We start from the raw sequence: 18,216 nt of genomic DNA, 5'->3' as shown, positions 1-18,216 counted from the left end.
ACTCGCACTTCTACCTCCTTCCCCTTTATTCGTCCTTCGTAAAATTCTCTCCCCTTCGCCGTCGTATACTACCCACGCGGACTCGGAGCAAACTCTCGCGAAAAGTTTAGAAAGCTTATTTCAATATTACGATGAATAAATGGCTCAAGAAAGCCACGAAAAGAAAACTCGATGCGCGTTCGGACGAACTTTTTTACATGGGGAAAGAGGAAGAGTTGGCCCGTTTATAATTGAAGCGGCATTAACTTTATATGAACACCCGTGGAAGTGATATATCTTCGTAAAGCCTAGTCCGACGCGTTGGAAAATTTATTGATTGAAATTTGTGCAATGACAAATTTCACATTCGTTCGTATCTAACGTATCATCGATTGGAAAAATTGCTCGTCTGATGACAATTTTTACTGTTACCAGAAAATTTCGAAATCTTTTTCGTGCCTTAGATTTGTCGCACATGTATATATATATATATATATATATATATATATATATATATATATGTATATAAAATTTTCTGCACATTTTAAAATTTCACGTAGGAAAATAATATATAGAAGAGACATAACGATCTTGGAATTGAAACATTCGACATAATATCGATGAAGTACAGAGCTTCGTCGATTACAAATTACTCGTTATACCGCACGCAAAGCTATTATATAATTGTCCATGAGTTGAAACGCAGCGATGCGATTAACGACACGATACGATCGAATGGTCCGCATACGGAATGAAATCTTTATCGAGGCTTGCGATTAAATAAATAGAAACGCGATAAAGTCGGAGAACGATTTATTTATTACGTGGGCTTGGTCAAGGAACATTTCACTCGTGCCACTCGTACTTGGGTGGTCCATTTAAATATATGAACGCAGAAGCTGGAAACGATCAAGAGCGGATTAAGTGATTCCGCACGGATTAATTTCGTCAATTTCTTCGCGTTGAAGCTACATTTTGCCTCGTCGGACGAGCGTGCGCTTGCGGTTTCGACTTTATCATTGCAATTTACAAGTTGGCAAACGGAATACGAATTTCGAATGGGACGGACGTTAAACGGAATGAATAATTACGCATAAAAAAACGTACGTAAGTACACATTACCAAAGCAAAATCTTAGAGATACATAAATACGTAGATAACTTTCTAATAACGTGAATAAACTAGATCCGATAACAAGTACATAATATATAATACTGATGAATAATACAATAATAGTTGCGCAACGTTCTCAATTAGTCGCTTAAAATATCTTGCGAATTTATACATAATGGCTAACTTTATTAACGACGATGATATTGGAAATACATTTAAAAAGAAGAATAAATGAAGATACATAAGAAATAGATGTAATTTGAGGACAAGCATTTTTTTTTTTTTTATTATAATTAACGTTACTCATCGTGTGTAGCATTTTCTTTTCTTTGATATATTTAACGATATCATCGTAGTCGACACGAAAGAAATTTTTGTCGCATTAATGCGACCGAAACTATCGTTGATCCCGTGTAAGTATTTTCGACGTAACTTTATTACTTATCTCCAGGGTCACGCGATAACTAACTTAACGTAAAGTAACAGGTTTTTAGTTACTTCGCAATGGAATGTACCGTTTTAAAAGTTTCAAACCGATCGGATCGCATGGGGATCGAAGGAAAATTAAGTGGTTACGTAAGATAATTTGGCAACGTCGCAGACGCCATCATTGCCACTGGGATGGGTGGGTCGTGTGTGTTAGAAATATCCATGGCCGAGAAACGAGATAGAGAGGAAGAGAGGATCGTATGCTATCCTCTCTGAGGCTAGTCCGGTCCCGAAAACAGGATAAAAAAAAAAGAAAAGGCTCGAGTCTTAGGTTTTGTATTGCGAGTTTCTAGTTAGCTTGCGTCGTTGCCTCTTTTCTCTCTCTCTATCTCTCTTTCTCTCTCCTTCTCTATCTCTCTCTTTCTTTTTCACTGTGTTCCCTACCACGACTCATCCTCCCCTTCTTCCAAACTTTATCTCTAAGTGAGAGATTGCCTGTGTGCGTGCGAGAGCACCGACTGAATGGGGGAATGAGACAGACAAAGAGAGAGAGAGAGAGAGAGAGAGAGAGAGATGAAAAAAGGTAAAAAGAGAAAGAAGGAGAGAAAGAGAAAGAGATAGATTCCGATGGCGTTAGCATTCTCTGCTTCTCTTCTTCCCCCATCTCTTCTTCTATCTCTTTCTCTCACTGATTCGCCTCTGACTTTCAAGCCCAGGGATTCTGGGAGTTTTTAGAGTGCGGACCCTCATTGTTGTGTAAATGTGGACCAATGGCGCCGGCAGGCCGGGTACTGCTCACTTTTAAATGCTAATACCACCGCGCGAAACCAGATTTCGGGATATTCGTAGCTCGCGGAAGATCCCAGTAAGTATATAAGGAGCTGTTAAATTATCACCGCGAAACGCGGAAATCTTTTGTTTACGTACCCAGTCGTGCCGTTTAGTTCGGTGAGGCTAACTAAGAGAGGGTGTTGCATTCGGATTAATTTTATGCGTCTTTGATGCTCGCTTTACGGCAAACGACTTGGCTCTGTTTGAATGTTAACTAAGTTCTTCGATTCTTTTGTGAAATGGCGTTTGGAATATCCGAGATCTTTGGAGTGACTTTTTTACAAATTTAAAAGAACTTTTTTGGTATCACCCGATACATTTGTAATTCTGTAATGTATACGATCTAAAAAAATTCATAAAAAGTGATACGATAAATTAGTATTTAAATATAATTATCTGTCAAATAAAATAAACTATGGGTCGTTTAAGTTATAAAGAAAAAGTAGAAGAAAAGAAATATTCAGATACTATTACTCATTAAGAAAGAAGATTATTTTCATTAACAATCGTAAGCATATTAATCAAGTATGTCATGAATGTATGCACATATATATTATATATATATTATGAAGATAGCCGAGTCATAAGCACGCAATCTAGCGGACAATCGCTCAACTCGTAAGTCTCCCCTCCCTTATCCGTCTTCGTGGTTATCCCTACCAATTTACCCCCTCCACTCATACCACTAGCATGCAAGTGGACGAACGTCCCAGACGAGCCAGATCGCGCACGGGCGTAGACTTTACGAGAGTTCAAGTGGTATCAGCTAATAATGATGGCCATAAACGTCGCGATAGAATCAACGAAGAAGACTTATTGCCAGGCCGTTACGCTGCCAGCGAAAGGCGTAAAATGGTAATGAAGTGTAATCAAAACAAATCATAAAGCAAAGAGCCGTGCTACCGTGAACCGGTAGCGCGCGTTCAAGAATTACAAGACTCCCTATTGTATAGGTAGATTTACTACGACCGATAGCAATAAGACTTTTCGTTTGGATACTTTGAAAGCTTAATCTTCTTTGAAGAGCTATAATAGGAAACAATGGACAAAATTTTAATGATGAAAACACTTTAAGATAAATAAGAAAAATATTCTGTACGAGGGAAAACGTATGTCCATGTGTAAATTCGAGCGATATTAATTTGGGAATAAGTTTATGTAATATAAAAAAGATTAAAATAAAAAAAAAAAAAATAAAAAGAATGGTGGTTAAATGTTATCGATAAAAAGTAGCTATTAGCTAACAATAAATTTCATTGATAAATAATGATGATAGTTACGTCGATGAAAGAAACACGACAGTTGGCTCGAGATTTTTCTAGGACGGGCATAAGAGGTAGGTCAGGGTCTGATTGCAGGAAGGAAGCTGTTAGGCCCGGTTAAAGTCGTTAAGCCAAGTTTACGAGGTGTTACCGGGAGCGTAACCTGTAAATCTCAAAGGCAGGCAAGAGAGCGCGCGTGCCAGTGGCCGCCCTTGGAAAGGCCGCGGAAGGGGTAATGGATATAACGGGGAAAGGGGGAGGACCGGGGATGTTACAGCCGAAGTAAGACGACTCGAGCGCTATAAATGTTTTTATGGATCGTAAAATGTCTTCCTTTACAGCCAATAAAGAGCTCGTCCCACTGTTTGACGAACATCTATGTCAGAGAGATAGAGAGTGAGAGAAAAACGACCAAAGTGTTTCATCGATCCATGGAAATTACGTTTTATTGGGTAGTAAAATCACGTTACGTCGATCCTTTGTCTCTAATAAAAATGTCACTTCCTCTTTTATAACGCTTTCAATATAGATAGTAGTGTGAATATATTTAAGAATCAACATAAACCTTCTCTCACGTGCATTTTAGTTCCCTAGCCATTTGTATTACTACGTCGATAAAAACAAAGTACGATGCGCTTTACGGAAGATCATCGAACTAACAACCTCGATTGCCAACTTAGCGGGTAGAGCGCGTTTGTAAATTTGTGTTTACCCATTGAGAGTCGGTAAAGTAGAGCGCTCACATAAATGTTGATATACCGTTGACCGATGCTGCCATCTGGTACTGTCGGATCTAGCAAAGAAAGTAGTGCCCGCGGAGTGTTACATCAAAGCTACCGCTTTCAAAATCTTTAAATTCTTATCACACTGAAATTGATAAATTGAGCTAAAAATATTTCACGACATATCTATTATTTTAATTAGAATTATTTAATAAACATGACAACATTGTTATTGCGAAGAAAAAATTAAGTAACGAATTAACGCAACAAAATAGTCATTTTCCTTCGTCTCCGCCTTAACCACGCCCACAAACTTGTGAGGGTGAAGCAGCCATAACTATACCAGAGATCGTTAATTCCGTTAGATGGCAGTGTCATACTATGGTTACGAATCACAATATTATATTTAGCGGGCTATACAAATTTTTATAATCAGATTAGAAGCAAATCTCGTTAAGGTCTTATTTACTGTATTACTTGATTTTATGCAATTTAAAGTTCGGTATGTGCTTTTAAATTCAAATGCCTTTTTTTACATCTGATTAAGTTGATGCGATGAAAGACTTCTTTTATTATCATGCTTTTCAATGATATACATTTTTATGGAGATATAAAAACAATGTATTTCATTAACTCTTAGATTTATTCATTCTAATTGCATTTTTATGTTGGACCGAAAATTCTATTTTTTTTTAAATTCGTGTTTACGAAAAAAAAGCGTTGTTTGCATTCTTCTACTTTAAAAGACGAAGGAAAAGTGATATACGAAAGTACATTTAATTTCAATAAATTTTTAAAACACAATACTAATTACGAATGCATAGAATGAATATATATTACTTATAATGCTTGTTACAATAATGAAAACGAATACTTTAAACAATACGCGATACGAAAAATTCTTTAGTTACGTCCACGCACATAAAAGTTCAATGGTGATATAACGTTTCAATTACAGAAGCAATGTCTCAATCATCGAATACTTTTATAACCAATCGAATGGAACTTTAATAACGTCGAACGATTTAATTATATAACCATACGAGATAAAACGAGAACTCGGGACATAACGTTTAGTAGGTATTACTCGTGAATTTGATGTCGTCAATTAAATAAATAACACTCCCGGCCGTTTTAAATAAATATCGTCCTCGAAGCGTTATTTAATTGAGCTCGAACGACCCGTACAATTACAGTGCAATCCAACGAAGTTAATCGAGAAATCGTTCCGCGGGTAATATTACAAATGGCCAAGGGGAGAATTTATTCGAGAAGTTAGCCATGCTATCCGAAAAAAGAAGAAGATTAAGAAGAATGTTGCTCTTGAACGAATCTCGATTCTCAAGTCCCGCGGCATTGCAACGTTACGACTTTACGACGACGCCTCGATTTCGAAAAGCGAGTTTGAAAAGTAGCTAACTTCCCATAAATTTACACATTAAATTCTAAGTAACACCAACAAAGTTATTCTCAATTTATCCAAATGTTCGATGATCCGAAAAGCAGAAAATTTCGAGTTCACGAGACACGTATAGGTATCTAAATAATTCTCTATCATTGACTATTCGATGACTATTTTACATTGAGACGTGAGTCCGAACAGTTGGACTAGAGAATGCTAGATTTAAATACAATGTACCTAGTCGAGAGAATTATTTTCGAGACAATCGGCTAACGGCTTTGGGACATCCGCTCTATAAATTTTTAGGATTTTTAGAGGATCGATACTTTAGCAATGGGGTATCTATACAATGAACGCGTTTATTCTCTTTACTCGCATTTTTTTTTTTTTTTTATAAGATTATAAAAATGATCGTACCTGTAACATTTCCAAGTGTTTTCCTTTCCAAAGAACGAGACGTCCAATAGAAATTCAGTATAAAATGATTAGTATTTCGAAAGAAGTTTCTTTTTTTTTTCCTTTTTCGGCAAAAGTGTCGTAAAAATCGTACACGCGAGGGCTAAAGAAAACGTCGTGAAAGTAGCGAAAAAGCTAGGCCTTTTTTTACAGGCAATATTGGTGTGTTCGGGACAAGCCATTCGAAGGGTCATCTGTTTTCCGAGAATGAATAGCCGCCCCACGACGAAAATACGAATTATACGATGGATCTTTAGGATAGATAGCACACCAAAAACATCACTTTTTTTTCTGCATTCTTTTTTACCTGACCGAAACTTTCTACTTTCTTTTTTACAACCCCCTATATCCTTTACAGAACGAACTTTCTCTCTCGCCTACTATCGCGACACGGTTTTCGAGAAAAGATTTCCTCAAAATCTCGTCCAGGCAAAGAAATATATATATATATATATATATATATATATATATATATATATATATATAATCTTTTTCACAAGTTATAGATGGGCGAGCTAATATTGAATCGATAAATATTGATAAAGAGTAAATTGAAACCCTGAAATGTGATTCTTTCGTACGTATCTTCTTTCTTTAAATAAAAAAATTTCTTTTAGATATTAGTTGAGTACGCAATGCGTGTGTGTGTGTGTGTGTGTGCACAAGTAATTAAACATTTCGATATTACGTGTATAATTAAATATGCAAGGAACATTCTTGCTATAAACAATTGAATAGAGAAATAAATTTTTCAGTCACGTACTAATTGCATCCATATTTGAATGACATTTAAATTCCATTCTTTTATTTATTTATTTTTTTTTTTCGAGAAAACAACGTAAATAAAAACATACCTACGAAGAAATTTTTGTTTCGCAATTTTAATTTAAATTGCCCTGCTTAGAATACGTAGAAATGTATTTCCCGCGGATATAAACAGACAAAATAAATATTTCTCATTTTGGAGGGAAATAGGGTGACAAAAATTAAGTTTGCACAACGTTACGGAATACAGACTTACTCCGGCCGGCGAACGCGTCTACCCTTCTCTTAAGAGCATACACAAACGGAATAACTTATGAAATTATGAAAGCACGCTCGCGCGTGGTATATTCTCATTAGATTCGCCGAGGAAACTTATTTCTTAAAAAAGAAAATAGCTGAAAGCGTGGTTGGTTAGTGTTCCAACTTGACGAATGCTTTTACGTTTTGTTTCGCGAATGTTCAAAGAAGCATCCTGTATTAAAAAGAAAGAAAAAAAAAAAAAAAAAACAAAAGACTGTAAACGATGCAAAAAGAAAACCAGTACAGGGCAACGCTCGAAATTGCAACCTTCGCGTTTTAGACAAAACTTCAATACAAATCCTAACATCTTTCAAATCATTATAGGTAATATCATATCTTTATTTGAACAGTGTAAAATTGTTTCCTTAAATTTGTTGATTGATTCCTTGGTAATAAAGAAATAAAAATGGTACCAAGAAAATGGTATGAAGAAGAAAAATTAATTAAAAAAAAAAAAAAACTCACCTTAGTATAGCTGTGTACATTGAGGCGCTAGCAGAGGGTGGTGTGGATTCGCGGTGGGGTGGTCAGGGGGGCTACGGTGTAGGGCGTACCCCTAGTTACCCCCCTCAGGACCCCCACCGCCGCTTTGTTGCTGATGCGCAGCCGCGGCCGCTGCCGCCGCTGCTTTCTGCGCCTGCGCTTGCTTTTCTTGTTCGTTCAATTCCTTTATCGCCTGTATCTCCTTCTTCAGCTTCATCCGTCGATTCTGAAACCATATCTTGATCTGCCGTTCCGTCAGGCAGAGCGCGTGTGCCATCTCGATCCGCCTCCGCCTGGTGAGGTAGTGATTCGTGTGGAATTCCTTCTCCAGTTCCAGCGTTTGATAGCGCGTGTAGGTCTGTCGACCGCGCCTGCGCAGTCCGTTCGCTCCTGTAACATACACCAATATATCCTTTTCAGTGATAAAACCTTTCTCAATTTTTCTATTTTCATTATCACTATTATCAATATTATTATGATTAGATTAACCGTTCTGAATAAAAGTATCGAGACTAATCGAGATTTTATTGGAGTTATAAATCGTGATTCAATCTAGATTAATTAATATCCATTATTAAAGATCACGATTATGTAGTATTCGTTAGCAAACGAATTAAATATTAGCTATTCCTAGTATTTATGAATTAAAAATGTCACGAAAAGGAAAACGAATAAAAATCTTAGAAACGTCGATGGTACCACGAACAGGAGTTTCTTTGAGAAGTTTATCGCGATACGTGTAAACGGTTTTAAATAAAGCAATGGTGAAGTCGTTCATGGCATGACTACGACGACGACGACGACGACGACGACGACGATGACTAGGAGCACGAGAAGGATAAAAAAAGAAAGAGAAAAACAGAAAGAGAGAAGAAAAGAGAAAGTAAAAGAGAGTAGGATGAGAAAGAGAGAACGTCGAGCAGCCACTTGGGTACAGTAGCGGAATAAGCTTCGTAGGTGGGGCGCAAGCTCACCTTATCGGCCGTTACTGCCTCGTAAAAACCCTCCCGTTTCACCTCCCCCGCAACAGCACGACCGTCCTAAAGCTACCCACCCCGTCTCACTTTTCTTCTCTCTCTCTCTCTCTCTTTCTTTCTTTTTTGTTCTCTGTTTTTCTCTCTCTTGCTCTTTGAAGCTACTTCTCTCCATAAGCAGGCAGCCTTTTACGTCGACTCTCGCACATACGGTCTATATCGAGTCGCATAAACGTCTATAATACTATCGTTTACCGACATGCCTTGTACCTACATATACTTATTTTTATCGTCGACACGGTGTACGGTTCGAGCTCGGCAACGTGCCGTCACTTTCCGACTTTTCTCAAGAAAAAGATTTTGTGAATAATTTATTACAAGTAGGTACCAGCTATCTATACCTAATGTCAAAATGAATAAAAATTTCAAAACGATTTTATTCGATAGTTGATTATTACAAATAGGAAAGAAAAAGGAGAAGAAAAAAGGAGACATATCTATTCCTTTCGTAGTATCATTTTTTTCTTTCATGATTCCCGTAGATCACCTTTTCATAGATCATAGGTAATCCGGCCATAGGTCTCGAAATCATTGGGACTAAAGTTAATCGTACGAAAGCACAGCAGTGACACGAGCTCACAACTCTCTCCAGTCCCTCCATTCCTCTCTCTCTCTCTCTCTCTCCCTCTCTCTCTCTTTCCTTCTCGGTGGTCACGAATCACGGTAGCCAATAAACGCATCATATTTACAACCGTATCCCCGGCTATCTATGGTCGACGAAACGACCGCTCGCCCGTACGTATCTACTACGTGCCAGTTGGCTGGCGCACAACAGACGCGCCCGCGCTCATGTGTTGTCTCTCTCTCTCTCTCTCTCTCTCTCTCTCTCTCTCTCTCTCTCTCTCTCTCTCTCTCTCTGTCTCCTTCTCTCTGTTGGTTTCGGTTAGTAGATAGTATGAGGGAGCAGTGGTCAAACCGAGTTCATATCGGCGCGATGTTTATTATCGCTAGGTAATCAAGTGGTCCACCATCCAAACTCACCCCCTCCTTCCAACTCTCGCTCGATTTCTCTGCCCTGAGCAACTTCGCGACTCTCATTCCAGGTTCTCGCGGGCGTCACTTTGCGCACAACCTCGCAAGTCGAGGGAGCAACTCGAATTATGGAGGAGCGTTTATAAGGGTTATTTGTCACACGGTTCCACCGTTTTTCCTCGAGCATGAGCCTTCGACGATTCCTCCTACTTTCTTTCTCTCTCTTTCTCTCTTTCTTCCTTTCTTTCTTTCCTTCTTTCTTTCTCTCTTCCTCCCTCGAAAAGCACCGCTCTCTAGTGGGGGCTCGATGGACTCGAGCGAACTTATAAATAAAAGCACGCCTCCTCTCGTCTCTACCCCAATTAAGCGGCCCTCGTACGTTTCCGCAAAGTAGAAAATGCGACGTGCTTCTCATGCCCTTCCTTTTCCACCCTCTTTACCAACCTCGGAGGATCACGTCTCTTATCGCGCGTGCCTTCCTTCCTTCCTTCCTTCCTTCCTTCCTTCCTTCCTTCCTTCCTATCTCTCTTCCTTCCCTTCTTTCTTTCTATCTCTCTTCCCTCCTTTCTTCTAGTCCCTCCTAGTTTCGAGGTTCCGTGAAACTTCTTTCTCCTTCTCTCTTACCCTCCCTCTCTCTTTCTCTCTCTGTCTCTGTCCCTGTCTCTGTCTCTACCTCCTCTTTGTGTCTCTCTTTAACTCCACCGATTATCTCGGTCGTACGATCGCACGTGCAGTCACGGAAGAGTTATAGGATATACTGGTTTACATTTCTAGTTTTATCCTTGGAGAAGGAAAAACGTGAGAATTCCCTCGTTTGTTTCTAAAAGTGAAATACTTTTCTCGATCTCCGCGTTTATTCCATTTCGAATTTTTTTGTTCATCTCTTCTTTCTTTCTTTCTTTCTTTCTTTCTTTTTTATTTTTTATTTTTTTTTTTTTTTGGGAAACTTATACCATCTCACATTCAATTTTTATCGAATATTCTCGAGATCTTCTTTTTGAACAACGAATCCCTTCCATCTTTCTTCCTTCCTTCCCGTTTCTTTGCACGATTTCTTTCTCAGAGCCTTCTAAAATCCGATCAAGCTCCACAAACTCGCTTGCTCGCTCGCTCGCTTATTCGTTTGCTCGCTTGCTCATTCGGCCCTTTGGGATATATCGAAAGGCGAAACGAAGTTAGGGGAATCCCAAGCTCGCCACGCTCCTGTACCAGCGTAAGGAGAAGCGTGCGTAGCTGTTTAACCAAGGGGGTGGATACGTTTTATGCTGAGCCCGTGAAACGTGTTTCATCCGGAGAGGAACCTTTAGGGGAGGCAGGGAAAGAAGAAAGGTATAGTAAGAGAGAGAGAGGGATGAGAAGCGTTCGTTGCGGATAAGAAAAACGAGAGAAGAGAAGAGCACGCGCTTAGGGAGAAGGAAAATATTTCGATCGTTACTCACGCCTTTCTTGAAAAATGCTTCCTCGTATTTCGTCTGAAACTTCAGCCGAACGAAACTTTCGTCCGACGAATTGTTCTTCTTAACCGATGACGTATCTACGTCGAAAAAGTTTTGCCAGAGAGGTGTGAGGAATATGGATCTTTGGTTCTCTCTTTCTCTCTCTCTCTCTTTTTTCTTCTTCCTCCATCTTTTCGAACGAACGAATGAACGAACGAACGAACGAACGAACGAACGAACATATGCTCGAAATGGTCATGCTCTTCGTTTCAACTCGAAAGAAAATTTTTCAATAAGATTACTTGCCCGCAAAACTTACGTTTTAATACCAAGTACTTCGTTTAAATTTATTAAAACGATCCCGAGATATCTTTACGTGTAATATTTAGAAATTTTTACGTAACGATTTCTTTGCGAATAAAATACAAGGAAGAAACGATGGATTGCCGAAGGGGGAAAGAAAGTTTAGTTTGGAAAGAAAGTAAAAGATGTAACCAAGTAACCAAGTATACCCCGATATTTCGCCGAGTAATCAGAAATTTTTTTCAGCTCGCTGGAAATCATCTAGGAAGTTGAAAGGGATTTCTTAGCGAACGGAAGGGAGTTTCGTGGAGTATTCGAGCATAAATGGAAACGCGAGGGTGGGGTTATGAGGAGTATGAGGAGAGTTTGGCTGTTGCCAACTCTAATAAGAACAGCCAATACGTTGATTGCTGGTGGGGATTTAGCGGTATAACTCTGTTCGCGGTTCGCAAAACACGATTCCGAAGCTCCCTCTTAGAGTTCCCAGTGCTCTCCTTTTGGCCTCCCTCCGAGCTTCCTCTTTGGAACTTGCATAGACGAAAGCTGATATCATACGCGAAGACCAATCAAATCAAAGTAAGTGAATTGCTCTGTAGCACGAAGAAGAAGAACCTACCGGCTTTCTATGTACCTACTACTAAGATGTTCCCTTAGGCTTACGTTGTAAACCGCTCCCTCGTGCAACTTTTTGTCGATAAAGTCGAATCATGGATCATTCCTTTTTTCATTTCTTGTGAAAGATATATCCTAACTCGATTCTCGGTATACAATCTATGTAATTTAATTTATCTGTCGACTGTGAGTGGGAGGAACTTCAATACGAACGTATTTAAATTTACTTCAGGAGCTTTCGTTATTCGTATTTCAAAATTTTCTCCCATTTTCTTTGAACCATCGTTAATATTGCTTATCTCTACCTCGACATGTTCATCAGTCATATCGAGTAGTAACATTAGGTAAAATAAAAAAAAAAAAAAAAAAAAAAAAAAACAAGAAAAAAGAAACAAAAGGAAAACCACAAAATCGTTAAAGAGATTTACACGTCAAAGGTATGATTATAGCGATAGAAAAATTGCACGAGTCGATCTAGAAGTAAATCGTTTCGTTATCGTAATTAGAACGCTTACTTCCATCATCGGGAAACAAGAGTGGCCTACGGGTGGCTCTCTTTTCGCATGTAATAAGTTTCGAATTTCCGGTGGCTCCTAGCGTGCGACACGTCCGTTCTCTCCCCTTTTACTTTGAACGTGCTAAGAAAGGTCGCTCAAGCAAAGCTCGTACAAGCTCGTAGCCCGCGTTCTCGCGATGCTCTCAACGAAGAGAACGAAGGCCATACTCGCTAGAGAGTCCCGGAGACACTCGGTATGAGAAACGCGTAGCTACGCAGCAAGATCGTAGCTCAACGTGGGGTATACCCTCTTCCAGCTTCACCAAGGTAGGTAATCCTCTCGGGGGCGTGAGTTACTGCCCGCCATCTCCCGCCTTCCCTTGGCTTCCCTCGCCATTTCTCGTCTCTTCTCTGTTACCTCCCTTCTCTCTCTCTCTCTTTCTCTGTCTCTCTCTCTTTCTCTCCATACCTCTCTCACTCGCTTTCTCTTTCTCTTTCTCTTTCTCACTCACTCTTTAGATTTTCTCTTTTCTTCAGAAGAGTCGTCTCCTCCTACTCTTGGTGCTCTCTTTCCTCTCTTAGGGGCTGCTGCCGTTGCCGAGAAAGCTCCGAGAGAAAGTTAGTGACTCGCTGCTAAAGGAGAGGGAGAGAGACAGAGAGAAAGAGAAAGAGAGATAGAGAGAGAAAGAGAAAGACAGAAAGAGAGAGAGAGAGAGAGAGGCAGAGAAGGGCGAATTGTAAGATGCCGCCGCATGGCACAGCTGGAGCGCATTAGTCAACCGTAATTAATAAGTTATGTACAGGAGGAGACTAACGAAGAGAGACGAGAAACTCTCTCCCTCTCTCTCTTTCTCTCTCACTCTCTCTCTCTCTTTCTCTTTCTCTCTCACTCTCTCTCTCTCTCTCTCTCTCTCTCTCTCTCTTTCTCTCTCTTTCTATCCTTTGCTTTACTCTCGCGCACTCCACGTGGATATACGTGCGCGAGGAAAAATAAGCTATGGAAAATCGTAAATAAAGGGTACACCTTTACGACGTGAATAAATTAGGAGTTGGCCGCGGAAGGGGTAGGTAAGCGTCCCCTTTCGCGAGAATCGATAGTCTTATGGGATTCGCCGCGTTTAAAAGACGTCTCGGTCTTCGCTTTCGGTTGACTCGATAAATAGACCGCTTTAAGTCTACGTTGCATTTCGTTTTAAATGCTACCTAATGCTTGTCTCGAATCAGAAGCTTGATCTTATTGTAAAATTGTATCTAAAGTCGTCGTTTTAGGAAAATAATGAGATTAATGTTACAAACAATTTCAGGACCCGTTTAACAAATTTAAATGCTGTTAGCATCGTTAAAAACATCTAATTAATGAGCCTACTTTATACAACATGAACACCATCGATTGTATGCGTACTTACGTTAATAGGTAAATCAATTTAAAGAAGCAACTTAACCGTTCGCCTGTCTACAGCCTAAAGTTTCACTCGATTGAATTTTATATTCGAAAGGGAATTTGAAAGTAAATTTCTTTTCTTTTTTTTTTTCTTTTCTTTTATCTACGACGATCTCTCGTTTCCAAAGTATCGCGAGAAAGGAATCGAAGACGATATCAATCTATTCCGTTTGAATCAGAATTGCTTACCCATACCGTTCGAGTAGAAAATTGGAATAGTACTGAAAAAATCCTGAGAAAGTTCATCGAGGACACGTCGATTAGGATTGCAAGGGAATAAGTACGATCTTCTACGTTTCCTTTCGATGGAATTTATTTCTCAGACAAAGGATATAAATTCGCACAATAGTATTTTCTTTGTTTTTTGTTCAAGATTATAAGATTCGAAAATCATTTCCTTTTTTTTTTTTATATTTTATTCAGTCTTTCCTATAAACGAGTACTCTTATTATTTGTTAAATATATTATATTAAACCTCGACAGTATCTACTTAATACATCTTCCAATCAACTTATTCCGTAGAATAAGTTGGCGATGATCGATAAAGATAAAGATCACTAGCTTCAGGCTGTCCAAGGATATCGCCGGAAGACGTTCGAGCGAACGACCGACCGATCGGAGCCCTAAAACGACGAAGGAGTTACGCGACGCGGACAAGAATGTCGTCCACAGCCGGTAGGATATAGCGTGGCCATAAGAAGAACGAATGGAGCGTTCGAGAATAAGATATCGGCTTTACGTGCAGGCACTTTTGAATAAACGCCTCGGCACACGATCGGCTGCTGCCACGGGCAAGGTGGCGACCGCGACTCCCACGCGTGAAAATCGCCTTTCGAGAATGAAAGAGAGAGAGAGAGAAAAAAAAGAGAAAACAAAATTTCGTCTGTTAGATTTTTCTTCTTCGAAAATCAAAGGAGCTCACGTAATTTCTTCTATCTTTCAACAAAATTTACGAGACTATTCGTTGTCGTCGATTATACACAAAAGAGAGAAGATGAAAAAAAAAAATATATATAAGTGTATATAAAATAATTTCAAATTCAAAAGGAAAAATATAAGCAATCTTATAAGATTTTAAAGGATGATTCCCAATTGCTACTGGTATAAACCATAATAATTTTATGAAAAATTGTTCATCGAGAAAGCTTGTGACGAAAAAAATGTGAAAGCTCCGAGACGTTGGCGAGTCCATAAATACTCGTACTTTGATGCAAAAATAACTTACGGTCGTACGTTTGATCCTGCTTAATCCGTTAAATCCTCGGGATTCGCGTTGCCTTACGTGTTGCTTCCTAAATTTTAGTCGTAAAAAGCGATCGTAAAGTTTTCGCCACTGCGACGACTGTATGGAGTGCAATCGTAAATTCGATTTAAATCGTTTAGTTACTCGAAAGTTAATAATTGTTCGTTGCTTCTTCCTTTCGTCTCTTTTCTCTTTCCTAGAAGATATGCATTTTTTCGAAGTTGTCCTTCATCTTGTAATTTTTATTTTAGTTATTTGTTTTTTTTTTTTTAGAAAGCTTGTTACATAATCGAATGAGTTCGGAAGATACCGATGTTAAGATATTTTTTTCAAGATTGTATTTGAGATTATGATTGAAAGTATAGTAAACGGAGTCACAGTAATCAGAATCTTGATCGAACGTAAAAGACGTTGACGAAATCGTACGAAGGTCGAACATATTTCAAGCGTCGTTCTCGTATCTGTAGTCAACTCGAGTCCGCTTGTTCTCCTATATGGAAAGAACTAGCTTATTCGCATAATAAGCTACACAGTACGGAATCTTTCGACGGACGTTACGCAGGGTCGTTAAGAGAACGAGTCACGACGCGTGTATATACGAATAAGGATTGCCTAATAAGGAGAACCGATTTAGATAAGAATTTAATTGATCCGAGAATAAGTCATGATTAGTTAGAAAATAATAATATATATATATTATTGTGAACATGTTCTCGATCGATTATCAAACACCTTTTTGTATTATCGAAGTTTTACATCTCCAATAAGATAACTTAATACGTCGATAAACAATTTCAGTTATTTTCACGATTCGACGCTTTCACATATACCTACATGTATATATATATATATATATATATATATATATATATATATATTTACATATATCGTAAAGTAAGCGCATAGGACGTGTCACGATATAAAATATTCATACAACGTAGGTATCTCGTGAGGATTTAAACTGTACGCCGAGTTCGATGCGTACGCTGAGTTCACCAAAATTTCCCTGCGAGCGAAGATATATATATATATACATAAAGAAAAAAGAAAACAAAGATACCCAAATAAAAAAAAAAAGAAAGAGAGAAGTGAAAGACGAAAAAGAGGGGAAGAGTAACGTAAAGAATTTCTCGGCATCTAAATCGTATCTCGAAGACTATCGATTCTCAACGTAGAGAGAAGGCATATCGAGAATCGTCGAGGACAGAGTATCGCCGATGTCCGTCGAGAAATTTAATTAACGCGTACATGCAAAGCTCACTCACGGCTCTTCTTCCTTCTCTTTGCATCGAAGCCAACGAACGGCAATGGCAACAACAACAACAACTACTACTACTACTACTACTACTAACACAACAACAGCAGCAACAACAACGACGAGTAGAAGCAAACGAGGAGTCTGGGCTATCTTCTCTACAACGATCCAGCTGCTACTCGTGGTAACTGTAATAATTATGCAAAGACCGAACGCAACGGTGCATCGTGGTAGAGAAACAGAGAAGGAAAAGAAGAAGAAGAAGAAGAAGAAGAAGAAAATAAAAAGAAGTATGTAGAAAGAAGAGGAAGAAGAAGAAGAAGAAGAAGAAGAAGAAGAAGAAGAAGAGGTAGAAGGACGACGCTCGGTAGAAGCAGCGAGCAAAAGAAGCAACTGAAGACAAGATGGTGGAGAAGATGGCATGCAAAAGAGGCTTTCGTAGGTAAGCGAACCGAGCCGGTTGTAAGGCGACACCTCGCGGCTTCGTGTTTCTTTCTCTTCCTTCCTCCATTTTTCTCACCTCCCGAACGTACGCCGTGTTCCTCTTGACTAAAAATTTTCGTACCACCGTGCTTTCGATCTTCCTTCTACTATATCAATTTCGACTTAGTCAACGTCACTGTTAAACTTTATCCTCTTAGAATCTTCTTCATTTTTCTTGTTTTTTTTTTTTTTTCATTCGTCGTTATACAATGTACTCGATAAAAGAAAATAAAGAAAATCTATAATATAATAATTTTATTTCTAAATGAAAGAAAAAAAAAAGAAATATAAATTATATATATATATATATATATATATATATATATATATACGATAAAGAGGAAGTTTGATACAGGTGGGTAATCTCATGAGAAGGTTTAAAGAAATGGAAATCATCTGTCTTACTTAGATCACCTCGCGAGTATAAGCTCGAGAATACGTTTTGTACATGGTCGCGCATTTTCCTTCTCTCTTGATCTTAGAAGAAAAGACCAAGACGAAGAAGAAGAAGAAGAAGAGAAGAGAAGAGAAGAGAAGAGAAGAGAAGAGAAGAGAAGAGAAGAAGAGAAGTGAGGGTATGAGGAGGGACACGGTTACCAACGGGCAACCGACCCACCAACCACACATATATCTGCGTCCTAAAAGGAATTCCAGAATATATTTTACATATGCTTTATTGCCGCCTTATTTCCAACTCTATGGGCACGGATCCCGAAGAAGAAGAAGAAGAAGAAGAAGAAGAAGAAGAAGAAGAAGAAGAAGAAGAGAGACCACGAAGATAGCACACGCACGCGTTCCTGCTCGGGCACAAAGGGCCGAGATCGGGTCGAGTAGAGCCATGCGGACTTGAGGTTAATGCAGGACGCGTCGCTAAGTTTTTGTTGCACCTCCGTAAGCTTCTTCGTGCGCATATGCGAGAGCATCGACGTCACCTGTCCTCCGGATAAGCCAAACTCTCCTACCTCTCTGTTGGTTGGCCCTCCTAATTTTAAATGCGAGCCATTCGTCGCCGATAATTCCGTATGGTCCTTCTTGTCCTCCTCGTTCGAAGAGAACAAGATTGCATTCCCGATGCCCTTTTCTACGAAATCGAATCGTTTCTTTTCGTATGAACTCGAGTTCGTTTCGAGTTATCGTTTTGAAAAATAACAACATATTGAATATCGAACGCGTGACTAAGTATTAACATACCTAATACC

The 18,216-nt window shown here is 39.0% G+C and overlaps 1 protein-coding gene across 2 annotated transcripts in view; it reads right to left on the bottom strand.

Annotated features, from left to right (window-relative positions):
* The window catches only part of LOC122628313 (homeotic protein ultrabithorax), a 123,855-nt gene that overhangs the window by 13,840 nt on the left and 91,799 nt on the right, over nt 1-18,216 (bottom strand). For both annotated transcript variants that reach the window (XM_043810492.1, XM_043810493.1), the window contains one exon: nt 7,725-8,132. In XM_043810492.1, coding sequence (XP_043666427.1) covers nt 7,816-8,132 — 317 coding nt within the window. In that variant the 3' untranslated portion in view covers nt 7,725-7,815. The remainder of the gene's footprint in view (nt 1-7,724; nt 8,133-18,216) is intronic.

Source organism: Vespula pensylvanica, chromosome 4 (genome assembly GCF_014466175.1).
Source record: "Vespula pensylvanica isolate Volc-1 chromosome 4, ASM1446617v1, whole genome shotgun sequence".
In the NCBI taxonomy this organism is placed as follows: Eukaryota; Metazoa; Arthropoda; class Insecta; order Hymenoptera; family Vespidae; genus Vespula; species Vespula pensylvanica.
The sequence above is the reverse complement of the archived record's forward strand: the minus strand, read 5'-3'. Positions and strand labels throughout refer to the sequence as shown.